This window comes from Manis javanica, chromosome 16 (genome assembly GCF_040802235.1).
Source record: "Manis javanica isolate MJ-LG chromosome 16, MJ_LKY, whole genome shotgun sequence".
NCBI lineage: Eukaryota > Metazoa > Chordata > Mammalia > Pholidota > Manidae > Manis > Manis javanica.
The window spans coordinates 54,554,336-54,581,285 of NC_133171.1; the positions used below are offsets into that span (position 1 = coordinate 54,554,336).

The window sequence follows — 26,950 nt, forward strand, 5'->3', positions numbered from 1 at the left end:
ATAGAAGATAACCTTTAGATTGTGTTTGTAACAGCATACTAAGTGAGTTGTTAGACTCTTAGACAGTAAGAAAAGTAACCTGGAACCTTTGGTAACCACGAATCCAAAGCATGAAATGGCAGTAAGTACATACCTATTGATAATCACCCTAAATGTAAATGGACTGAATGCACCAATCAAAAGACATAGAGTCACTGAATGGATAAAGAAACAAGACCCATTTATATGCTGCTTACAAGAGACCCACCTCAAAACCAAAGACATGCACAGACTAAAAGTCAAGGGATGGAAAAACATATTTCATGCAAACAATAGAGAGAAAAAAGCAGGTGTTGGAGTACTAGTATCAGACAAAATAGACTTCAAAACAAAGAAAGTCACAAGAGATGAAGAAGGACATTACATAATGGTAAAGGGCTCAGTCCAACAAGAGGATATAACCATTCTAAATATATATGCACCCAACACAGGAGCACCAGCACATGTGAAACAAATACTAACAGAACTAAAGGAGGAAATAGAATGCAATGCATTCATTTTAGGAGACTTCAACACACCACTCACTCCAAAGGACAGATCCACCAGACAGAAAATAAGTAAGGACACAGAGGCACTGAACAACACACTAGAACAGATGGACCTAATAGACATCTATAGAACTCTACACCCAAAAGCAACAGGATACGAATTCTTCTCAAGTGCCCATGGAACATTCTCCAGAATAGACCACAGAAAGAGCCTCAGTAAATTGAAAAAGATTGAAATTCTACCAACCAACTTTTCAGACCACAGAGGTATAAAACTAGAAATAAATTGTACAAAGAAAGCAAAAAGGATCACAAACACATGGAGGCTTAACAACATGCTCCTAAGTAATCAGTGGATCAATGACAAAATTAAAATGGAGATCCAGCAATATATGGAAACAAATGACAACAACAACACATAGCCCCAACTTCTGTGGGACGCAGCAAAAGCAGTCTTAAGAGGAAAGTATATAGCAATCCAGGCACACTTAAAGAAGGAAGAACAATCCCAAATGAATAGTCTAACATCACAATTATTGAAACTGGAAAAAGAAGAACAAATGAGACTTAAGTCAGCAGAAGGAGGGACATAATAAAGATCAGAGAAGAAATAAACAAAATTGAGAAGAATAAAACAATAGAAAAAACAATGAAACCAAGAGCTGGTTCTTTGAGAAAATAAACAAAATAGATAAGCCTCTAGCCAGACTTATTAAGAGAAAAAGAGAATCAACACACATCAACAGAATCAGAAATGAGAAGGAAAGATCACGATGGACCCCACAGAAATACAAAGAATTATGAGAGACTACTATGAAAACGTATATGCTAAGAAGCTGGAAAACCTAGAAGAAATGGACAAATTCTAGAAAAATACAACCTTCCAAGACTGACCAAGGAAAAAACACAAAATCTAAACAAACCAATTACCAGCAAAGAAATTGAAGTGGTAATCAAAAAACTACCCAAGAAAAAAAAACCCAGGCCAGATAGATTTACCTCAGAATTTTATCAGACATACAGAGAAGATATAATACCCATTCTCCTTAAAGTTTTCCAAAAAATAGAAGAGGAGGGAATACTCCCAAACTCATTCTATGAAGCCAACATCACCCTAATACCAAAACCAGGCAAAGATCCCACCAAAAAAGAAAATTACAGACCAATATCCCTGACGAATGTAGATGCAAAAATACTCAACAAAATATTAGCAAACCGAGTTTAAAAATACATCAAGGGGATCATACACCATGGCCAGGTGGGATTCATCCCAGGGATGCAAAGATGATACAACATCTGAAAATCCATCAACATCATCCACCACATCAACAAAAAGAAAGAGAAAACCACATGATCATTTCCATAGATGCTGAAAAAGCATTCGACAAAATTCAACATCCATTCATGATAAAAACTCTCAACAAAATGGGTATAGAGGGCAGGTACCTCAACATAATAAAGGCCATATATGATAAACCCACAGCCAACGTCATACTGAACAGTGAAAAGCTGAAAGCTTTTCCTCTGAGATCAGGAACAAGACAGGGATGCCCACTCTCCCCAGTGTTATTCAACATAGTACTGGAGGCCTAGCCATGGCAATTAGACAAAACAAAGAAATACAAGGAATTCAAATTGGTAAAGAAGAAGTTAAACTGTCTCTATTTGCAGATGACATGATATTGTACATAAAAAACCCTAAAGACTCCACTTCAAAACTACTAGAACTGATATCGGAATACAGCAAAGTTGCAGGATACAAAATTAACACACAGAAATCTGTGGCTTTCCTACACACTAACAATGAACTACTAGAAAGAGAAATCAGGAAAACAATTCCATTCAAAATTGCATCAAAAAGAATAAAATACTTAGGAATAAACCTAACCAAGGAAGTGGAAGACCTATACCCTGAAAACTACAAGACACTCTTAAGAGAAATTAAAGAGGACACTAACAAATGGAAACTCATCCCATGCACTTGGCTAGGAAGAATTAATATCGTCAAAATGGCCATCCTGCCCAAAGCAATATACAGATTTGATGCAATCCCTATAAATTACCAACAACATTCTTCAATGAACTAGAACAAATAGTTTAAAAATTCATATGGAACCGCCAAAGACCCCGAATAGCTAAAGCAATCCTGAGAAGGAAGAATAAAGTGGGGGTGCAATTAGACAAAACAAAGAAATACAAGGAATCCAAATTGGTAAAGAAGAAGTTAAACTGTCACTATTTGCAGATGACATGATATTGTACATAAAAAAACCCTAAAGACTCCACTTCAAAACTACTAGAACTGATATCAGAATACAGCAAAGTTGCAGGATACAAAATTAACACACAGAAATCTGTGGCTGTCCTATACACTAACAATGAATTCACTTCCTTGGTAAGGTTTATTCCTAAGTATCTCATTCCCCAACTTCAAGCTCTACTACAAAGCCACAGTAATCATGACAGTTTGGTTCTGGCAAAAGAACAGAGCCACAGACCAGTGGTACAGAATAGAGACCCCAGATATTAACCCAAACATGTATGGTCAATTAATATATGATAATGGAGCCATGGACATACAATGGGGAAATGACAGTCTCTTCAACAGATGGTGTTGGCAAAAGTGGACAGCTACATGTAAGAGAATGAAACTGGATCACTGTCTAACCCCATACACAAAAGTAAATTCAAAATGGATCAAGACCTGAATGTAAGTCATGAAACCATAAAACTCTTAGAAAAAAACATAGGCAAAAATCTCTTGGACATAAACATGAGTGACTTCTTCATGAACATATCTCCCCAGGCAAGAGAAACAAAAGCAAAAATGAACAAGTGGGATTATATCAAGCTGAAAAGCTTCTGTACAGCAAAGGACACGATCAATAGAACAAAAAGGTACCCTACAGTATGGGAGAATATATTCATAAATGACAGATCCAATAAAGAGTTGACATCCAAAATCCAAAATATATAAAGAGCTCATGCACCTCCACAAACAAAAAGCAAATAATCCTATTAAAAAATGGGCAGAGGATCTGAACAGACAGTTCTCCAAAGAAGAAATTCAAATGGCCAACAGACACTGAAAAGATGCTCTACATCGCTTGTCATCAGAGAAATGCAAATTAAAAACACAATGAGATATCACCTCACACCAGTAAAGATCACCACCATCCAAAAGACAAACAACAACAAGTGTTGGTGAGGTTGCAGAGAATGGGGAACCCTTCTGCACTGCTGGTGGGAATGCAAATTAGTTCGACCATTGTGGAAAGCAGTATGGAGGTTCTTCAAAAAGCTCAAAATAGAAATACCATTTGACCCAGGAATTCCACTTCTAGGAGTTTACCCTAAGAATGCAGCAGCCCAGTTTGAAAAAGACATATATGCACCCCTATGTTTATCGCAGCATTATTTACAATAACCAAGAAATGGAAGCAACCTAAGTGTCTATCAATAGATGAATGGATAAAGAAGATGTGGTACATATACACAATGGAATATTATTCAGCCATAAGAAGAAAAAAACCTTACCATTTGCAACAACATGGATGGAGCTAGAGGGTATTATGCTCAGTGAAATAAGCCAGGTGGAGAAAGACAAGTACCAAATAATTTCACTCATATGCGGAGTATAAGAACAAAGAAAAACTGAAGGAACAAAACAGCAGCAGAATCATGGAACCCAAGAATGGACTAACAGTTACCAAAGGGAAAGGTACTGGGCAGGAGGGGTGGGAAGGGAGGGATAAAGGCAGGGAACAAGAAAGGGGTCCTTACGATTAGCATGTATAATGTGGGGGGGCATAGGGAGGGATGTGAAACACAGAGAAGACAAGTAGTGAGTCTATAGCATCTTACTACGCTGATGGACAGTGACTGTAATGGGGTTTGTGTGGGGGGACTTGGTGAAGGGGGAAGTCTAGTAACCATAGTGTTCTTCATGTAATTGTAGATTAATGATAATAAAATGAATAAAAAAAAATTTTAAGGGTTCCCCACTGCCATAGTCAACTTTTTCTCAGTTGCAAGGGTAAATTACATGATCTGACAAATATAAATGTACTTACAGCAAAAGTGTGTTGCGTTTTGTCCTTGAAGATATGGTCATTGGACCCCTTTTACACATGATGGTGCCAAGTAATTAGCTTTGCATATGAGACCCTTCACAATCTATTTGTCTTACCTGCCACTAGCCTGCCATGTCAAATCTCTTCTCCAGGCAAACTGGAGAGAACTAGTCACCACTGGTTTAATCCTACCATGTGTGTTCCTGCCTCCAAGCTTTTGATACAGTCTTCCACTGCCTCCAATGCCCTTCTCTCTCCTTTCCAGTGGGCTGTGTCCCTTAGTGTCATCATTGTCAAACCACATCCTACCGCAGCTTAGAGCTTTCTTCAACTTTACCAGCATTTGCTGCTTCCTACCGCACTTCTCATCTGAATCTCTTTGGCATTTGGCAAATTAAAGCTTGGATCTTACACATTTTGTTCTTCTTTTTACAGTAGGTCATATCTGACTGCTTATAAAAACCTTGAAGGCAGAGCCTACTCTGGGTAGGCACACAATAACGGCTGATGGCAGTTAAAGGAGAGTTGGCAGTGGGCAAGGAAATGGGGAACAGTGTATTGGTTATTATTGCTGTGTAACAAATTATGACAAAACAGTGTATCAGTCTGAGATCCAACCAACAGGGAGAAAGTACACAGTAATTTGAACAGGGAAATTTTAAAGTAATTTCTTATAACAGGATTGGAGTAACAAAATAATTGGTTAGATAGAACTCTAAATAATACATGAACAGCAGACACAGGAGCAGCCCTTACCGCCAGGTTAGATAGAACTCTAAATAATACATGAACAGCAGACACAGGAGCAGCCCTTACCGCCAGAATGAGCACGCACGCAAGGAAGAGATCCCCACCCCTACCCCCAAGGCTAAAATCCAGAACTTGTTGAGGAGAGCACAATCTGGCTCACCAGATGGCAGAAAAGTCTTGGTGTCATGCCAGTGGATCTTGCTGGAAATCTGCCCTCTAGGATGCCAGGGAAAGCTCTTTATGAGGAGGGGCCAAACCAAAGGCTCCCAAACTGTCCAAACAATGTCCAGGGGAAGCTGTTCCCCCCGGGTGCTGCTGCTCTCCATGTACTGCAGGGGCCTCGTGCTGGGAGCATGTGAGTGCTGGAGAAGCCACGTGACAGCAGGGGCTGGGGGCTGGAGAAGCTGCTAGCTGTTGGGGGTCGCTGTCCCCTCTAGGAACTGGCACTGGTGCAGCTGCCCTGCAGGAGCCTGCCAGTGGAGCTCACTAGAACCAGGAAGCAAAAACATTTTCCTCCTACAGTGTCTCTCCAGCTCCCTCCCTACTTGCAACTTAAAACATCAATAAGTATTTCTCACAGGAATTCAGAAGCATCTTGGCTGGGTGGTTCTGGTTTAGTGAAGCTGTGGTTTCAGTCAAGCTTTTGGCCTGGCCTGCAGTCGTCTGAAGGCTTGCCTGGGGCTGGCGGGTCTACTTCCAAGATGGCTCACCTGCGGGGCTGGCAAGTTAGTGCTGGCTGCTTCTCTACATATGGGCATCTCCACAAGGATGCTTGAGAATCTTCATCACATAGCAGCTGGCTTCCCCAAGAATGAATCAAACAAGAGAGCAGGGCAAAAGCTGTAATGTCTTTTCTGACCTAATTTCAGAAGTCATTATCATTTCACCACATTCTGTTCATCAGATCCAGCTCACATTCAAGGGAGGGAGAATTAGGACCTACCTTTTAAGAGAAGAGTGGCAAAGAATTTGTGAACATTTAATAAATACCACAGGTGGCATCAACCCACAAGGGCTACTGGAACACCTACTGTGTGCCCAGAAGCTAGGTGCATGGGTCTCCTCCCTAGAGGTTATCTTCCAAGCAGAAGAGAAAAATCATAACCAACATCTGCCATCCCATTCCTCCCCATAGTCTTCCTTCCAGCTGCTTAGTTTGTTTCCTTGCTTGCAGACTTCTTTTACCTTCAGACAATTACATTTCCAAGGAAACATCTCTTTCCATTTTTTCAAATAGAAGGTCCTAAGAAGGCATCAAATTGGATCTCTAGACAGGAGAAGAGGAGAAAGAGAAGGAAGGGCTTTCCAGGGTGGGAAACCACTTGAACTTTACCACACGGGAACCCAGAGATTCCCTCTGATGAGATCATGTTAGGGGTTAGGGGGCTGGTAGAGGGCCAGCCAGACTGCCAGTTACTCCTGGAACTGATTTCTTGAAGGAGTTGTGTGAGAGACAGAGATGGGGAGCTCTGAGCCCCACTAGACAGCTTTCAGCAGGCCCCCACACACAGGGTCTCAAGCAAACAGGGCTGGACTCAAAGGAAAGCCTCTCCTTTCTAAACTCACATGTTACTACCAACTGCTCTCTGAGATCAAAGAGTAAGAACTCCAGAGTTGCTGTTATAGGTGGAGAAACAGAGAAAAGAGAGAGGAGAGAGACTACTTTTTATGAAATAAGAATCCTTTTATCATCAGCAAATACAACTTTTATACATCTCCAGTAATAATAGCTGACAAGTGTGGTAAACAGCCTTCTAAAATAACCCCCGTTATCCTCACTTCCTAAATACACCCTTGTGTAGTTTCCCCTCCTTGAACTGGACCTAGTGACTTGCTTCTAAGCAATAGAACAGGGCAGAGTGAGGGACTCTGTGCCGCCCATCTTGCTTCCATTCTCCCTTGCTGTTCACTTGCTCTCGCTGAGGAAGTCAGCTGCCCTGCTGTGAGCTGCCCTGTGGCGAGGAACCCAGGCAGGACTCAGATCAACAGCTTGTGAAGGACCGAGGTTCTTGGTCCAACAGCCTTCAAGGAGCCCAAACCTGCCAGTGACCACTTGAGCAAGCTTGGGAGCAGATGCACCCCACTGAGCCTCAAGATGACCACAGCAGCAGCCAATTCCCAGACTGCAGCCTGTGAGAGACCCAGAGCCAGATGGCCCTGCTCACTGTGATTCCATTACTGACACACAAAAACTGTGAAATAATAAATGATATGCTAAGACACTAAGCTTTATGATAATTCATTACTCAACACTAGGAAATGAATACACATGACTCTTCCACTGGGTCAGTTCTCTTCTCCCACTGAAGGATGAGAACAAAAATCCCCAACACTACATTAAGTGTGGAGCCTTTGATGACCCTTGCTCACAAGAGACTATGGCATTTGAATGTCCTGGAACACGCCACGGTTTCCTTTGAGAAGAACAAGAAGTGGGTGGAGAGAGAACTTCCACCTCAGTGACACCTGCTCCCATGGAGCCCAAGGATGAGTTCAGACCCCACCTGGGAGGCCCCCTCTTTCTCTCAGCTGTCCTCCTCTCTAAACCCTCTTATTTCCCCACAGCTCCTCAGTTATTACCTCTCCTTGAGCTGGGCCGGGAGGCCCACTGCTGAAACCAGGTGATGTTTGTCTTTCCTTAATTGGGAGGAAAAAGGAGAATAGATATTTTTCCCCTAAATATTTGACACCTGCTACAGTTTATCTGCTGGTGAGTAATAGGTTTCAAAATGAATGAGCAAGGAGCAAACAAATAGTAACAGAAAAACAGAGAAATGTGATTTCTTTAAATAGTTTATGTATTATTGTTTGAGATGCAGTGAGCTAGATACACACAATAGAGTGAGAAGAGGGAAGGAAGGCAGAGAAAGAAAGCCAAGTTCATGAACTTGGATTACATCTCTGGGCATTTCCTGGTGTTCTACAGGGAGCCCCAGAAGGTCCAGGCCACCAGAGCAACTGTGAGACCCTCAGCTACTTCCAAGGGAGTGAGCTGACTCCTGACACTTGACCTCTGAGTGGAAACTCAGGGAAAATTCTCTGAGGCTGGAGGAAACAAAATCTGGCCCCAGGTCACATTATTGGAAGGTGGGGAGGAGGTTCTACGTGACCTATCCTGTTGCCTAAGGCTTGAAACCATCAAGACTAACTGCTGAGCCCCAGTAACATCCTCTGGGCACATGGCTAGCAAGGTTTTGCAATTTCCAAGGGACGTAAATGTGGGCCAGTGTTTGGCCCAGCCCTGTCAGTCTGGTGACAAAGAACGACAAAGGGAAATGAACCCTCAAGGGCCTCTCCATTCTCTATCACCCTGTGTACTTGTATGCTGGGGGTTGCAGGAGTCAGAGAGGGCCTGGAATGGAGATTGTATGGTTAGGGAGATTAGGACTCTTGGGCATGCATGGGAGTCTATCTTGTGGAATCAAAAAGCGCGCGCGCGCGCGCACACACACACACACACACACACACACACACACACACACACACACACACACGGCAGAGACTGTGGGACTGCGGCCCATGCCTGATATTTTATTTGGGCATATGGCTACCAAGAATAGATACATTTCCCAACTTTTCTTGCAGCTTGGTTTGGCCATGTGACTGTGATTGGCCAATGGAATGGAAGAGGCTCAGAGGGAAGAGTCAGGCCCTTTCTTCCCCCATCCTCCATTCCACTGCCTGAAATAGGAACAGGTTGGGAGGCAATCGGGCCATGCTGATGATAGCAGTACCTACAGAGGCCAGAGCAATGACATTAGCACAGCCTGAACCCCTGAGGCTGTGGAGAGCCCCGGACTGTGTATGCTTGAAATATTATATTAAAGGGAAACAAAATTCTACCTAGTATTACAGCCATTTACTCTGTGGTATCTTTAAGTACATTTTAGAATTACTGGGAAATGCAGTTTTTAACTGGGTGTCTGGGTGCCTAGCTAAAACTCATAGGATCTGTGACCAAAGGAAACAGAAGAGAGTGAATATTTGTCTATAACAAGCAGTCTGTCACATCTACTTATACAGAATCATGCACATGAAGATAAAGTAACTTTATTAAGCCCTTTGTTTGATATTAACTTCTATTATGTCAAACCTATTTGTATATCCCACAATTATAAAAACAAACCTATTTTTTACAAACAAAATGTAAAACAAACCTCTCTGTATATCCTACACCCCTGTCTTGGTAAATGAGATTCCACTGTTAGTCATTTGCTTTCTGATTTATTTATTAGACAAATATTTATTGAGTTTTGAATGCTCTTGTTATATCCTCTTAAAATAGGAGCTGGCAAGTGAGCACAGAGCTGGGCACCAGAGAAGGAAGTGAGTTTGGTCCATCACAGGACTCAAAAAAGGGAGGTGAGCTCACTTACCTGCCCATCTTCCCCAGGACCATCTCTTGCCTTGGTTTTCATGAGTGGCCATTATCATCTTCCACTCGTGAGACAGCTGTTTTTTAGGGAGTGGAACCATGACTGCCATGGAAGTCTAGAAGGGGGTGAGCAAGTTCAAGTTACCAGTGACTTAAAGAGGACAGAGCTGTCTCAGCACTTTGGGTCCCTGAGCATTCGTTCAACAAAGATTGATGATGGTGCTGAGTGGAGGGAGCATTCTCTCTTGACTGTTGCTAGAAGAAAGTGACAGCGTAGTAGGTGAGTGGAGCTCACTTTGCAAAGAGTGGACCAGGGTAGGGCATAAAAGCAGTGCAATTGGTAACAGAGAGGGTTGTGGGGCCTGGGATTCCCCCACCAAATTCCCAGAGGAAGGAAAAACCCTGACCATTGGAAGTTTGACTGAAGAACACCCAACATGTTAAATATATACGAAAAAGAGGCATAGAAATAAAAGTCATAGGTTGCCATTCAAAGTGATCTGCAGCTATAAATGAAGTTTTCCGATTGGAAGTAGAAACCTACCTTCACCCCATCTGAGTGACCTGCGCCACTTCTAGACATATTTTTGTCCCTGTGGTGGCTGCTATGGATTGGCTTGTTCAGCTTTTGTTCCACCTCTTCCTGGAAAGCATGGCCGGAAAGCTAAACATTAGATTACAGCACCTAGGGTTCCAGGAGTGAGTTAGGTATTGCTGATCCCACGCACGGCTGAAGACCTAACCTGAATGGAGTTAAGGGAGGCATTTGTGCAGGAGACATTCTTTTTTTTTTTTTTGGCCAGGGCACATATAGCAGACATAGTCAATAATTTATTCAAGCAGCTTCCTGATGCTGAGATCACAGCTAAGACGTGTGTTCCTGGAGTCAACAGTTGCAATGACAGCCTCTTGTTCCTGCCTTCCTGATGGTGGCAGAAGTAGTAGCTTCCTGGCAGTGCAGTTCCCCAGTGGTTTTTTTTTTTTTTTGGATTTATTCCTGGAGGCCCAGTCTGGATCCCACTCCTTTGGCTTTTCAATTATTTTGTAAGCCTCCAGTTATCTTTTATTATAGGTATTACATCTATTTTTGCTTAAAATAGGTACAGTGGTATCATCTGCAACTAAACCTTGACAACAAAGTGCCTGAATAGAGATGTCATTAAATGTTTGTTGAATGAATGAGTGAATGGTCAAATGGAGACTAGCAAGAGGTCTACAGAGAGATGGGCAGTTAAACCAGGTGGACTCACTAGAGTGGTAGAGCAACTGATGGGCCATAAGAAGGCAGCTATTTCAATCTGGTGGATTTTAACCAACATTTTGAAAAGATGAAACAGAATAGAATAGAAAAATCTCAGAGTAGATCGCATATAGTAAATGTAAGTATTATTTGTGAAATTTTAGTTCCACACATGCATACAAACACTGTACATGTGTACACACACATTTGCAGTGACGATAATCCAAATATTCAACAACCAGCATGGCAGACATCAACTAATTAGAATGGAAGTCAACAGTGTCTACTGTTGTCTAAATAACAGTATAAAATGTATCTTTTGTAGTAAAACGTGATTGAAATCCATTTGTCTATGGAATGTAGCTTAAGGCTTTCTGAGGTTGGGAAGCCGTGGGTGCAGGTTTCTGAGGACCCTTCCTTTGGCATTGCGCCTGGCTAAAGGAACATGCCCCTGACTCATTCCTGCCCCTAGCGGGGCCCGTCCTGAATCCAGAGCAGTTTTCATGTGTCACAGCTTAGGGCCTACCAGACACCTGCGTTTCTGCCTGCAAGCATCCATTCCCATTCCTCAGGAACCATCAACTCCTCATCTCCCCGGCCTTTGAGAACCTACCTTGCCCAAGTTCTGCCCAAAACAGGTTCTGGCCCCAACTTCGGCCCATCAAAGTCTTCTAGAGCTTTATTTATGGGTGCCGAAGGGAGGTGCCTGGGTTTTGGACAGTTTTGCCCTCCCCCTTCCACTGTCCACAGAGAGACTGTCTGCTACCCAGAGGATAAAATGAGGCCACCACAAAGGCTGATGCCAAGGAGTGGACACCTGATGTCAGAGTGTGTGTCCCTGGACCCCTGAGGCCAGTCTCACATAGCTCCTGACCCAGTACTGTTCCTTTGAGTTTTACTTTTAAAATAAGTTAGTCTTGGGTTTCGTTCGCTTGCAGCTAAAGAAGTCGTGATTACATCATGGTGCCTTGAGGTGGTTAGGGGGCCCTCACAGACAGTGTATCAGCCCTAATGTGGCTCAGAGACTCCCTGGGTGGGGGGAAGATGAGACTCAGCCATCTGGTGCCGGTGAGTCTACACGTGCACCCGGCCCTCAGGCAGAGTGTGCAGGGCTTCAGGTTGGGGTGGCCCTTCATTAGCCCCAAGGCTGCACAGAGCCCTCCAGGGACCTTCCTCTGCACGAACATTTCACCTGAAACCAGAGGTTGTGGGGAGCCCTCCATGGTCCCTCTGAGGAAGGCCTCTGTCACAGGCTGACTTGCCTGGAGAAGCTCCGTGGGTGGGGGGCAAATGAGCGGCACACCTGGCCGACAGGTATGACTGCCCACTTCTGTCCTCCACGGCTGGCTTGGTCTGGAAGAGGCTGTTGGTCAACTCTGTCCTCTCCATCCAGGCCTTTCTCACCAGCTGAGCTGACAGCTCCTCCTTACTCCCTCCCCAAGAAATAAGATGGGAGCTGTGTGTTCTGAGCCCTGCCCCTGATTCAGAGTGTGGTAGGGGCAGGGGTGACCTGAGGCTGGGCATGAGTTGACCTCCCTCAGGGGCATGCTGGGCCTCTCCCTCTCAGGAGACACCTCCCATCCTCACAGGCGGAGCAGGGCAGCCCTGACCCCAGCTCTGCCACCACGAGCCAGGCTGGGATTACTCTCACAGCCCCCGGGTTCTGCAGGTTCACCCGGCATCCCTCCCACGCAGGCGGCTGCCCTCGCTGCGCTCTCCTCACGGACACCTCCAAACTGTGGACCTCTGCCTGGAGGACTTTCCTTGCGGCTTGCCCTGTCCTTCACGGCTCTGCAAGAGGGCACCGCCTCTCCTGCTGGCACCAGGGCTGCCTGGGCACTCTACACAGGACTCAGTGCCTCCATCCCTTCACTCCAAGCATTCCCCACTGCTTGTCCTCTTCTCTGGGAAGCCTCTTCTGCGCCGTCTCCACCTCTCAAACACTTCGGGCCCCTACTTGTTCCTCATTCTCCCCAGCTTACTTTGACAGTTCCTTCGGGAATGCATTGTAACAGACAGTTTCCACCAGGTCGGCCTTCTCCAGAATTTTATTTTGCATTTGGCAGACTGATAAAACTTCCAAAACAATTTGGGAGGCTGACAGAATTTGTGCACCTCTATTTAACACCATAGAAAACAACCATGCAACAACGTGGAAAACCAAATAACACTACCATTGTTTCATAAAACCACATTGGAATGCCAAAAAGGTAGGAAGGATGTAGTTTCAGAAAAACAAATCGTTCTTCGAATTAAATACATTTATCTTTCCAAAAAACCCACATTCCCCTTATTTTTATCATTTTACTGTAGACCAGTGAGAATATTGTCATGGAAACCAAGAGAAATATGTAGGACAGGAGAGAGAAGCAGGAGAATGTCAGAGGGAGGCAAAGGGACCGGGAACGGGAAGCGGGAGGCAGGGCCCACCAGCCAGGCGCTTCCCTGCCCTGAAGTGATCCAGTTCTCCTTCGAGACTAGGGTGGCCACGTTTGGGCCCTGGCCAATACACAGAGCTGTGGCCATGCTCACAGGTCAGGGGCCTCAATGACTCCCCACCCCACTGTCCGCGTGGACCCTGGTGATCTGGCTTCCATACCCCTCACTCTGTGGAGGTGCCCCACACTCACAGGAGTGTCCCTTTCTTCTCTGAGCCTTCCTCTCCTCACCTTGAAATTAAGATTTTGAACCAGTTTTGAAAAATGCGGACCTCTGTCTTAAAAAAAAAATTTTAAAGCCATGCACACAGTATTTTGCATAGAATTTCAGGGGCTCCACTCCCCCTGCCAAGGGCCTTCAATAAACTTCTCAGGGTGCCCTTGCCCCAGATCATGAACCACAACCTACCAATCCTGGCACTTAGCTGTTAGCCGCTTGCCTCCAAATGTGCCCCTTTCCTGCTCAGGCAACATTATTTCCCCATTACCTACACAAGGGCAGGGCCAAGAGTCTCAGGGAGGGAGGTAGCTGTTCAGAGAAGTATTAACCCCTGGGCTCCCCTCCAGTTCACAGTGCTGCTGGGAGACACGATGAGCTTCACGGATGGGTGAATAGCTGGGCCATGCTGTGGACGCGGGTCTGAAGAGACTTTCAGACCTTGACTAGTGGAGGGAGAGGACAAGGTGATGACAGGAATCCCTTCACTGGGAGCAAAGGCTTCTGGCTTCCCAAGGCAGTATAGGGCAGTGGTAAGAGCTTGGGCTCAGTAGCTGGAATGCCCTGGGTTTATATCTGGCTCCGGGATTTAATTGTGTTATTTGGGAAAGTTATTTTACCTTGAACCTTTGGGTTCCTCGTCTGTAAAACGGATAAGAGTTGTGCAGCAGAAAAGATAGAGTAGACTAGACATTCTAGAGTTCCCTTGAGTCTCCCAGCCCTCCCGCTGCACAAGGTTGAAGTCATACGACCAGTTCTGGCCAATAGTCTGTGAGTGGAAGAGGTGTGGGTCACACCAGGCTGAGGCAGCTAAGTGTCCATGTGCTTCCTCCACCTCTCTCTTCCGTCTTCCATAATGGCCTAGGGGACCAGCTTTCCAGATGGCAAGGCTACAAGACGGAAGTTAGTTCTCCTGTCCCGTATCAGACTCCACATGAGTGGTAAATAAAGCATTACTGTGCCAAGCCATTGGAATCTCAGGAGTACTCTGTTGTGACGGCTAGTGTTAAGTACCCTAATACGGAGAGGGCTAATGGAGATGACTGAGATGATAGCAGTCCCTCTCGGTACAGAGGGGGTTGCTATCCTTAGAGAAAAGATCTACGCCCCCTACACCAGCCAGCTTGGCCAGTTTTAACAAAACACCGCAGACTGGGCTGTTTACAAGACAGAAACTTACCTCGCACAGTTCTGGAGCTGGAGGCCCCAGACCAGGTGAGGCAGGAGGCTCTGGTGACAGCTGTCGTGCTGGCTTGCAAATGGTTGCCTTCTCCCACGTCCTGACATGGCAGAGAGAGACACCAAGCTGCCTGGTGTCTCTTTTCCTGTGGGCACTAGTCCCATCATGAGGGGACCCTTATGATCCCAGCTAACCCTAATTACCTCCCAAAGAGCCCATCTAAATACCATCACGGTATTTAGGGCTTCAACACGGGAATTTGGGTGCAGGCACAACTCAGTCTGTGGCCCTTCCCACCGAGACAGGGCCCTCAGATCTTTTCTTAAGAGCAAATATTTAAAAGCAGAAGCTGGCAAGTGTGTGGTGAGGTGGGAGTTTCATCCGGAGTGAAATCGTGCAGGTCTGCTCCCCGGCTTCCCCTGAGCCTTTATCTCTCCTCGCCTCCATTCTCCGTTTCACACCTTGACTTTCCTACAACTCACAGACAGATTCTTAGACAAGCCAGCGGCCGGTTAGGACTGGAAGAGCTCTGGGTCTTAGAGGCCGTCTTGTCTAAGCACCCGATTCTTAACAGATGACAAGACAGGGCCTGGAGAGGGAACGAGGGCCGCCAGAGCGGGGGCTGGCTTACCTACAAGATAAGGGGTGCAGAGCTGTTCGCTGCAGCCGGGGCCGAGAGAGAGACGATCAAAAAGGAAGCTGTTTTCATTTCAGCATATATACTTTGCATGACTTTCAAAATAAAGTTTTATTTTATAGTTTTTTGATTTGGAAATAATACATGCGGAGGCTCCTAAGGCGCCTCAAATCTATGGTCCAGCGTGTCCGGGGCTCGAGTCCGGCTCTCGGGGCAGCGCCTTTCGGTGCGCCGTCCCTTCCCGGCAGGGCGGCTCCCGGCGGGAGGGGCTGTGCCCTCCGCGGCTGCGCGCGCTCCCGGGCTGCGGGTGGCACCCGCTCCCTCGCCTACATGCCCAGCCGGGGCGGCCTCGGGGTCACGTGGCAGGGAAGGCACCCGGCCCGCGGCCCCCGGCCCGCCGTCCTCCGCTGCCCGCTCCCATGGCTGCAGCCTTCGCGCTCCTCGCGGGGATCCTGCTGCCCTGCTGGAGCGCGTCGGCCAAGTTTACCAAGGGGTCAGTGAAGGTGAGCCAAAGCGACTGGTCCTCTACGCGGGTGGAGGCCGGGATATCGCCGTCCAGCCGCAAGGCGGCGGTGAGGTTCGGAGACAGAGTTCGGGTCGGGGTGGGAACACAACTGGGGATTTGTTCCCAGGCTTGATGTGGTCCCAAACGGGCCTCAAAGCCCTGCATCAACTCCCTGGAGGCTCTGGCGGTGAGAGACAGCGTCCTTCGGACCAGAGCTCCCCCTAACCCCCACCCAGCCCCGCTCCGGGCTGCTTTGGTCCTGGACCGCCTCCCCCAACCCCCTGAGCTTACTGGCCCGCTCCAGTTTCTTGCCCTCTCCTTCCCCTTCTAGAACAACGACTCCTCCTTCTCCCGGTCTTTCCCTGCTGTCCCTTCCTCCCAGCTCCCCCACAGTATAATCTGGGATACCCCAGCACAGATCGCACTTTGGGACTCATAGAGGGGGCACCCCAGGAAAGGTGAGGCAGAGAGACAAGTACTAACCCCTGCCTTCCCACTCCTCTGAGTGCTGGGGGGTGCTGAGGGAGTGGAGCCTGGGGGCGACCATCTCATGGCCCTACTTCCTGCACCCCTGGGGCCTTGGCAATGCCAGGAACTCTGCCCCCACCCCAGCCAGAGTGCTGGTAACCCAGGGTTGTCCCCACAGGGGAATGGGTCGAGTGCTCCCACCACTCTGAGTGCTTCAGTGACTGCTGCCTCATGAACTTGGACGTCATGGCTGCCTTCTGTGCCCCCAAGACCAGAATAAACAAGGTGTGCTTGCCCCAGGTGAGGCTCAGGGGTGGGCAGTCCCTTCTGGCATGTATGGTGGGGAAGGTTGAAAAAACCCACCTGGTTGCACCTGCTCTTCACCCTCTGCTTGGAGTGCCCTTTCCGCTTCTGCACCCCGCCAGCTCCTACTGCCCTGCAGGAGGACTTGGCCACCTCCTCTAGGAGTGCTTCTCTCCTTGGAGCTCCCGCACCTTTGGCTCCTACCCTCCTCAGAGGCTGTATTTCCCTGACTCGCCGCGCTTTCTGTCTGCCTCCGCCCCTGGTCAGGGCTCTTCAGAGCGGGATTGCAGCATATTCATATTTGAGCTCCTGTCCCCGAACTTAGTACCTGTGCACAGTAGGTGCTCAAGAAATGTTTGTTGAATGAATGAATATCTCTATCCTAACATCAGTGAGGCAAAGTAGGTGGGAAAAGACCTTCTTCTTACTCTTCCCACCTCCCTGCCACCATGACCCAATTTCTTGAGAGGAGCAAGGCCCTCCTATGGCAAGACCACAGTTTTGGTCTGGGACCTGAGCTTAATTCTGGCTTTTCCATTCCCTTTCTTCATGACCTCAGACAGGCCTCTTCCGCTCTCTGAGCCTCACTTTGTTTCCGCTCCTGTAAAATGGGGCTAAGGTGCCTAACTCACCGGGTTTCTGGGGAGAGTGTGTGGTCCTGGCAAGGACAGGCTCAGTCGAGCATGGCTGTTAGCAGCTGGTGGAAGTGCTGGGCGCAGAATGCACAGTCCTTCTTGTTACTGCTCTTCTCTCATCTGGCTCTGGGCCCAGACCTTTCTAGGCAGTTTGGGCTCGGCCCCCATATCCCTGTCTGGGAGGCCACCAGTGCCCTACAGAAACAGCCAGGCTCCTACCGTGGCCTGAGTCTATAGCTGAGAGGGTGTTTTCACTGTGGGCAGGTGACCGATTTTACTTCATTTGATGCTCATTATAACCTTGTGTGCTGGGTTACCTTGTCATCCCATTTAACAGAAGGGGAAACTGAGACAAGCCTGTTTCCCTTGCCTGAGGCCAGGAGTGATCAGCTGAAGGGCTGACAGGCCCCAGGTCTGACTCAGCCCAGCACTTGAGCTCTTGCTCCTGTTCCCCAGTAGTTCAGCCCCCCTCCTCTCTGCACCTTGGTGACTCCCAACTTTCATTCCACTTTCTGCAGACCAAGGGAGCCATCAACATTCTGTGCCCCTGCCAGATGGCCTTGAGCTGCCATTCCAAGGACGTGATATTATGTCCCCGCGGGTGCTATCTGATTTAGAGGAGAATGCAGGCTGGTCATTGCCCCACTTCCCTGGGGGCGAGAGGCTTGGGGCACCCCCATCTGGTTCAAACTCCAGCTCCTGAGACATTAAAGTCACTTCCTGGCTCTGGTCTCTGTATGAACTTTCTGGGAGAGGGAACCTGGTAGGGACTGTTCCAGTCTGGGGAGGGTGAAAAGGGATACCGGAGGCATGGCCCTGTCTGCAGGCAGGGTGGCCTCAGGGTGGCACTGCAGGCAGGGGATGGAGCAGGGGGTGTGCGTGAGAGGACGGGGGTTCCAGGAAGGGCCATGTCTTGGGATGGAGAACTGTGTTGGGATGGAGGTGCCAGGATAATGAGTGTGCCTGGGAAGCATGTGTAGGGGTGCCCATGGGTGGGGGTGCCCGTGGGTAGGGGTGTGGTAGGACTGAGACGGTATCTGAACACTTTGAGGGGGAGCAAAAGAGTGGACATCCTTTAGAGAATGTTTATGAGAATGTGTGTGAAGTATAAATGCTAACTGTTCGTGCCTGTGGTGGGAAAGGGAACTGGTGCACTTTATGGCTCCACTCTCTCAGATTCTATCAGTTCCATTTTATGGATAAAGAAACTGAGGCTGAGTGAGCTCTATGACTTGTCCAAAGTCACACCATGATGTATCAGCAAGGACTCTGTCTGCTGCAGGTATCCAGAAAGCCAACCCAAACCAGTCTGGATGATGAGGCAATCATCCGTGGTGAGAACCGGAAGTCCAGAGGCCGGCAGGCCTCAAGTCTGGCTGAATCCAACAATTCCATGGCCCCCAGGCTGGATTCCTTCCCAGTAGCCACACAAGTCCCAGGTGTCACCTCATAACAACAGCTAAGATTTATTAAGCACTTACTATGTTCCTGACATTGTGCAAAGTACTTCCTTACCTGCATTAACTCATTTTATTATAACAGCAATGTTGTTGCAGGTGCTATAGTTATCCCTATTAGTAAAAAGACCCCTATTTGAGGGTTGAGGCTCAAATTAGACCAAGGGTTGGGACTGAGACTTGAACCTAGGCTGTCTTGCTCCAGTGGCAGACTCTTAACCATGAATCCACCTCACAAGTGCACAGTATATCTTCCAGAGAAAGGAAAGTCTCTGTTCCATGGTTCTTAACAAACAGTTGGATTGATTCTCATTGAATTTACTTCGTTTGCAAGCTCACCCCGAACCAATCACTGTGGTGGAATCTGCTGACTGAGTCAGCCTAGGTCATGTGCAGGGGTGGAGTCAGCTCCCTGGGAAAATTCTGATGGGGAAGGGTGCAGGTTCTACTGGCGTCCCCACGGCCAAGAGGGTATCAACACAGTCGGAATGCAGAACTCTACTCTCTTTTCTGGCCAGATGCTGATGAAGATTCCTGGTCTTGACCCACTGGTTCCAGTCTTGACCCACCCTCATGGGTCAGGCTGGAACCTGGACTCTACCTCACCCCAAGTTCTGCCCTCAGGGCCACCCTTTCCTGGACCCACTCAGCACTCATTTGACATAACAACAGTGTAACTCAGAGATCCTTGGTCTCACACAGAAATCAGAAATTGTTTTTTCTCCTCTATCATTATATCTTGATCATTTCTCCCATGTCACCAAAGTATTTTTGAAAACATTAAAGACTGCCTAATTTCATTATCTATGTGGACCATATTTTGCTTAAGTGTTTCTCCATAGTTGGATAATAAGATAATTTCCAAATCTAAGCCATCTACGTTCTTTAGGATGCAAGTTTATAGCTGCAGAAGCAAACGTACTCTAATGATGGCTTAAGCAAGGTAGATGATTTCACTCTCACCTGGCGGTTGGAAGAGGCTGGACGGAGGCTGGGCTGGGTGAGGTCATCACGTCCCCACCTCCTTCCATCTTCTTGCTCAGCCATCCACTGCTGTGCTTCCTTTTTTAAAAAAAATTTATAACATAGCACATATAGAAACATAGAAATCGGACATCTGGATAGCATCTTGGGGTAAAAGTAGAAGAGCTTTGGGGCCCTAAAGAGACTCTCCTGAGTGCAGACGGGATCAATATCTCCAGACTCACCAGCTGGGAAGTTCTGCCCTAGGACCTTCTTTCCTTCACATAGTTGAGGATGGCTCATCACCATGTCTGCTAGGGGCCACATTCCAGTTAGAAGAGAGGAGGTAAAGGGACAGCAAATGCTCACCATTCCTAAAAGAGTATGACCAAGAGGCAGCACGAATTATCTTCACTTATATCCCATTGGATGAAACTTAGTCACATGGCTGTACCTAGCTGCAAGGGATACTGGGAGATGTAGCTCTCACCTGGGCATCTATGTGTCTGACTAAAGCTTGGGGGTTCTATTCTTAAAGGGAAGAAGGAGAATGTGTAGTGGGAACAACTTGCTGCCACAGAACCCTTCATTATTATTTTAATTAGCAAGGGAAGCTTGGATCCCAGGACCTAGAACTAATGGCATACTGTTACAGCTCTTTCTTGAGCTACAGCTCTACTGGACTGTGTATCCTCTGGCTTAACCACAGCATCAGGAAGTGGTGGTGGAAGGAGCACATGACCTTACCTCCCAGCAAGCCTTGTAAAGCCCAGTTGAGTCTCTGCTGAAAACATGGTGTAATTGCCAACAGTACTCAGGAGAGGGACTAATCTCTGTATCTGGGACCAAGTCATGGCTTTCTTTTCTGCAGAAAGTGAACTTGACAAAATTTTCATGAAGATTGAGGGTAAAAAAAACCTCAGAGGAAATTACAAGCTTCCTTTCACAGAGTTCTTTTCACCCCCAACATTAAAATCATGCTACCCTAGGCTTAAAGGTAAGCTGCGTTGCAAGTGTGACTTCCCCACTCCAAGTTCCCCTACAAGTAAAGCACCTTGAAGCCAGACTGAGGAGTGGGAGAGGGCCAGGGTGTGGAGGCTACCAGAGCACACAGACTCCTTCCAGTCTTGGTGGGTTTGGGAGGAAGATGTGCTAATCATTTGCCAGTTTGCCCTCCTCCTGTTTTGTGATTTATCCCTGGGAAATGCATTTCCCAGTCTCTCGAGTCCTCTGGCTTCTAGGACTTGCTGAAGATCACAGCACAGAGAAGGGGCTATTGCTCCCCCACCCCTGCTTCACCAGCAGTCCTCTCGTCTGCTTTACGACAGCCCTTCCTCTGCAGTCCTTAGGGACTCCAGTCACACAGCCTCATGCCTCCAGCCATAGGAGCATTTATGTCTTCTTGCTGTTGCTAATCTTCCAGTTGCCTCAACATCTTGTTTGTTATCTCAGCTCCTCCATCTCTTGTGAGACCATTTCCCTATAATAAATTCTCTCTGTTTCAAATACCTTGAGTAGTTTCTGTCTTCCCGACTAGTCACTGACTGGTAGAGAAAGAAACCTTCCAAGTGGAGATAGAGCTGACCTAGAACACTAAACCTTCTTAAATGGGTAGAATTCACTTGAAACACAATTGCTTTGGAAAGAGCTGAGGTTGGTAGTGACTTACAAAAGGTCTCATAAATACGTTTACTTTGAAAAAATGTAAAATAAAGACTGAATACTAAATATGAAATAAAGGTTGTGCTGATGACATTTTGCATTGATTTAAATTAAGCATAAAGGGGGGTCCTCTATAAATTCCCATTTGACATATTTAAGGAATATTTACTGATTTTTCCCTGCCAAGATCCAGTGCTCCCTTTCTTTTTTATTTTGTTATCATTAATCTACAATTACATGAAGAACATTAAGTTTACTAGGCTACCCCCCTCACCAAGTGCCCCCCCACCCCACCACAGTCACTGTCCATCAGCGCAGCAAGATGCTGTAAAATCACTACTTGTCTTCACCATGCCGCACAGCCCTCCCCATGCCGCCCCCTACATGCTAATTATACATGTGAGTCATAATAGCCCCTTTCTTTTTCCCCACCCTTCTCCCTCCCTTCCCACCCATCCTCCCCAGTCCCTGTCCCTTTGGTAATTGTTAGTCCATTCTTGGGTTCTGTGATTCTGCTGCTGTTTTGTTCCTTCAGTTTTTCTTTATTCTTATACTCCACATATGAGTGAAATCATTTGACACTTGACTTTCTCTGCCTGGCTTATTTCACTGAGCATAATACCCTCTAGCTCCATCCATGTTGTCATAAATGGTAGGATTTGTTTTGTTCTTATGACTGAATAATATTCCATTGTGTATATGTACCACATCTTCTTTATCCATTCATCTACTGATGGACACTTAGGTCGCTTCCATTTCTTGGCTATTGTAAATAGTGCTGCAATAAACATAGGGGTGCATATGCCTTTTTCAAACTGGGCTCCTGCATTCTTAGGGTAAATTCCTAGAAGTGGAATTCCTGGGGAAAATGGTATGTCTATTTTGAGATCTTTGAGGAACCTCCATACTGCTTTCCACAATGGTTGAACTAATTTACATTCCCACCAGCAGTGTAGGAGGGTAACCCTTTTTCTACAACCTCGCCAACATGTGTTGTTGTTTGTCTTTTGGATGGAAGCGATACTTATTGGTATGAGGTGATATCTCATTGTGGTTTTGATTTGCATTTCTCTAATGACTAGCGATGTGGAGCATCTTTTCATGTGTCTGTTGGCCATCTGAATTTCTTCTATGGAAAACAGTCAGTTCAGCTCCTCTGCCCATTTTTTAATAGGATTATTTGCTTTTTGTTAGTGGAGGTGCATGAGCTCTTTATATATTTTGGATTTTGGATGTCAACTCTTTATTGGATCTGTCATTTATGAATATATTCTCCAATACTGTAGGGTACCTTTTTGTTCTATTGATGGTGTCCTTTGCTGTACAGAAGCTTTTCAGCTTGTTCATTTTTGCTTTTGTTTCCCTTGCCCAGGGAGATATGTTCATGAAGAAGTCACTCATGTTTATGTCCAAGAGATTTTTGCCTATGTTTTTTTCTAAGAGCTTTATGGTTTCATGACTTACATTCAGGTCGTTGATCCATTTCAAATTTACTTTTGTGTATGGGGTTAGACAGTGTTCCAGTTTCATTCTCTTACATGCAGCTGTCCAGTTTTGCCAGCACCATCTATTGAAGAGACTGTCATTTCCCCATTGTATGTCCCTGGCTCCTTTATCGTATATTAATTGACCATATATGTTTCAGTTAATGTCTGGAGTCTTTATTCTGTTCCATTGGTCTGTGGCTTTGTTCTTGTGCCAGTACCAAAAGTGTCTTGATTACTGTGGCTTTGTAGTAGAGCTTTAAGTTGGGGAGTGAGATCCCCCCACTTTATTCTTCCTTCTCAGGATTGCTTTGGCTATTCAGGGTCTTTGGTGTTTCCATATGAATTTTTGAACTATTTGTTCCAGTTTGGTGGAGAATGTTGTTGGTAATTTGATAAGGATTGCATCAAATCTGCACATTGCTTTGGGGAGAATGGCCATTTTGACAATATTAATTCTTCCTAGCCAAGAGCATGGGATGAGTTTCCATTTCCTAATGTCCTTGTTAATTTCTCTTAAGAGTGTCTTACAGTTTTCAGGGTATAGTTCTTTTACTTCCTTGGTTAGGTTTATTCCTAGGTATTTTATTCTTTTTGATGCTATTGTGAATGGAATTGTTTTCCTGATTTCTCTTTCTATTACTTCATTGTTAGTGTATAGGAAAGCCACAGATTTCAGGGTGTTAATTTTGTATCCTGCAACTTTACTGTATTCTGATATCAGTTCCCGTAGTTTGGAGTGGAGTCTTTAGGGTTTTTTATGTACAGTATCATGTCATCTACAAATAGTGACAGTTGACTTCTTCTTTACCAATCTGGATTCCTTGTAGTTCTTTGTTTTGTCTAATTGCTGTGGCTAGGACCTCCAGTACTATGTTGAATAACAGTGGGGAGAGTGGGCATCCCTGTCTTGTTCCCGATCTCAGTGGAAAAACTTTCAGCTTCTCACTGTTCAGTATGATGCTGGCTGTGGGCTTATCATATATGGCCTTTATTGTGTTGAGGTACTTGCCCTGTATACCCATTTTGCTGAGAGTTTTTATCATGAATGGAAGTTGAATTTTGTCGAATGCTTTTTCAGCATCTATGAAGATGATCATGTGGTTTTTGTCCTTCTTTTTGTTGTTGTGGTGGAAGATGTCGACGGATTTTCGAATGTTGTACCATCCTTGCATTCCTGGGATGAATTCCATTTGTTCATGGTGTATGATCCTTTTGATGTATTTTTAAACTCCGTTTGCTAATATTTTGTTAAGTATTTTTGCATCTATGTTCATCAGAGTTATTGGTCTATAATTTTCTTTTTTGGTGGGGTCTTTGCCTGGTTTTGGTATTAGGGTAATGTTGGCTTCATAAAATGAGTTTGGGAGTATTCCCTCTTCTTCTATTTTTTGGAAAACTTTAAGGAGAATGGGTATTATGTCTTCTCTGTATGTCTGATAAAATTCTGTGGTAAATCCATCTGGCCTGGGGGTTTTGTTCCTGGGTAGTTTTTTGATTACCACTTCAATTTCTTTGCTGGTAATTGATCTGTTTAGATTTTCTGTTTCTTCATTGGTCAGTCTTGGAAGGTTGTATTTTTCTAGGAAGTTGTCCATTTCTCCTAGGTTTTACAGCTTGTTAGCATATAGGTTTTCATAGTATTCTCTCATAATTCTTTGTATTTCTGTGGGGTCCATCGTGATCTTTCCTTTCTCGTTTCTGATTCTGTTGATGTGTGTTGATTCTCTTTTTCTCTTAATAAGTCTGGCTAGAGGCTTATCTGCTTTGTTTATTTTCTCAAACAACCAGCTCTTGGTTTCATTGATTTTTTCTATTGTTTTAGTCTCCTCAATTTTATTTATTTCTTCTCTGATATTTATTATGTCTCTCCTTCTGCTGACTTTAGGCCTCATTTGTTCTTCTTTTTCTAATTTTGATAATTGTGATGTTAGACTATTCATTTGGGATTATTCTTCCTTCTTTAAATATGCCTGGATTGCTATATACTTTCCTCTTAAGACTGCTTTTGCTGCGTCCCACAGAAGTTGGGGTTTTGTGTTGTTTTCATTTGTTTCCATATATTGCTGGATCTCCATTTTAATTTTGTCATTGATCCATTGATTACTTAGGAGCATGTTGTTAAGCCTCCATGTGTTTGTGAGCGTTTTTGCTTTCTTTGTAGAATTTATTTCTACTTTTATACCTTTGTGGTCTGAAAAGTTGGTTGGTAGAATTTCAATCTTTTTCAATTTAAGGCTCTTTCTGTGGTCTATTCTGGAGAATGTTCCATGGGCACTTGAGAAGAATGCATATCCTGTTGCTTTTGGGTGTAGAGTTCTATAGATGTCTATTAGGTCCATCTGTTCTAGTGTGTTGTTCAGTGCCTCTGTGTCCTTACTTATTTTCTGTCTGGTGGATCTGTCCTTTGGAGTGAGTGATGTGTTGAAGTCTCCTAAAATGAATGCATTGCATTCTATTTCCTCCTTTAATTCTGTTAGTATTTGTTTCACATATGTTGGTGCTCCTGTGTTGGGTGCATATATGTTTATAATGGTTATATCCTCTTGTTGTACTGAGCCCTTTACCATTATGTAATGTCCTTCTTTATGTCTTGTTACTTTCTTTGTTTTGAAGTCTATTTTGTCTGATACTAGTACTCCAACACCTGCTTTTTTCTCTCTATTGTTTGCATGAAATATGTTTTTCCATCCCTTGACTTTTAGTCTGTGCATGTCTTTGGGTTTGAGGTGAGTTTCTTGTAAGCAGCATGTAGATGGGTCTTGCTTTTTTATCCATTCTATTACTGTGTGTCTTTTGATTGGTGCATTCAGTCCATTTCCTTTTAGGGTGACTATTGAAAGATATGTACTTATTGCCATTGCAGGCTTTAGATTTGTGGTTACCAAAGGTTCAAGGTTAGCTTCCTTAGTATCTTACTGTCTAACTTAGCTCGCTTACTGAGCTGTTATATACACTGTCTGGAGATTCTTTTCTTCTTTCCCTTTTTATTCCTCCTCCTCCATTCTTTATATGTTGGTTGTTTTATTCTGTGCTCTTTCATGTTTCCTTTAACTGCTTTTAGTGGGTAGTTGATTTTACTTTTTTCCTTTAGTTAGTATTTGGTTGGTCTGCTTTGTTTGCCGTGATTTAATTTTCTCTGGTGACATCTGTTCAGTCTTAGGAGTGCTCCCGTCTTGAATAGTCCCTCTAGAATACCCTGTAGAGGCGGTTTGTGGGAGGCAAATTCCCTCAACTTTTGCTTGTCTGGGAATTGTTTAATCCCTCCTTCATATTTAAATGATCATTGTGCTGGATACAGTATCCTTGGTTCAAGGCACTTCTGTTTCATTGCATTAAGTATATCATGCCATTCTCTTCTGGCCTGTAAGGTTTCTGTTGAGAAGTCTCATTATAGCCTGATGGGTTTTCCTTTATAGGTGACCTTTTTCTCTCTAGCTGCCTTTAAAACTCTGTCCTTGTCCTTGATCTTTGCCATTTTAATTATTATGTGTCTTGGTGTTCTCCTCCTTGGGTCCTTTCTGTTGGGAGTTCTGTGTATTTCCATGGTCTGTTCGTTTATTTCCTCCCCCAGTTTGGAGAAGTTTTCAGCAATTATTTCTTCAAATACACTTTCTATCCCGTTTTCTCTCTTCTTCTTCTTCTGGTATCCCTATAATACAGATATTGTTCCTTTTGGATTGGTCACACAGTTCTCTTAGTATTGTTTCATTCCTGGAGATCCTTATATCTCTCTCTGTGTCAGCTTCTATGCGTTCCTGTTCTCTGGTTTCTATTCTGTCAATGGCCTCTTGCATCTTATCCATTCTGCTTATAAATCCTTCCAGAGTTTGTTTCACTTCCGTAATCTCCCTCCGGACGTCTGTAATCTCCCTCTGGACTTCATCCCTTAGCTCTTGTGTATTTCTCTGCATCTCCGTCAGCATGTTTATGATTTTTATTTTGAATTCTTTTTCAGGAAGACTGGTTAGGTCTGTCTCCTTCTCAGGTGTTGTCTCTGTAGTCTTTGTCTGCCTCAAATTTTGCCTTTTCATGG

General features: G+C 45.2%; 1 protein-coding gene across 1 annotated transcript; it reads left to right on the forward strand.

The window, feature by feature from the left end:
- Positions 1-13,342: 13,342 nt before the first annotated feature.
- LOC118971877 (uncharacterized) lies at positions 13,343-19,608 on the forward strand. The gene is made up of 5 exons (XM_037015449.2): positions 13,343-13,499; positions 15,686-15,940; positions 16,589-16,710; positions 18,631-18,682; positions 19,324-19,608. The coding sequence occupies exons 1-5, from the start codon at positions 13,343-13,345 to the stop codon at positions 19,347-19,349; spliced, it is 612 nt and encodes a 203-aa protein (XP_036871344.2). The 3' UTR covers positions 19,350-19,608.
- Positions 19,609-26,950: the final 7,342 nt, after the last annotated feature.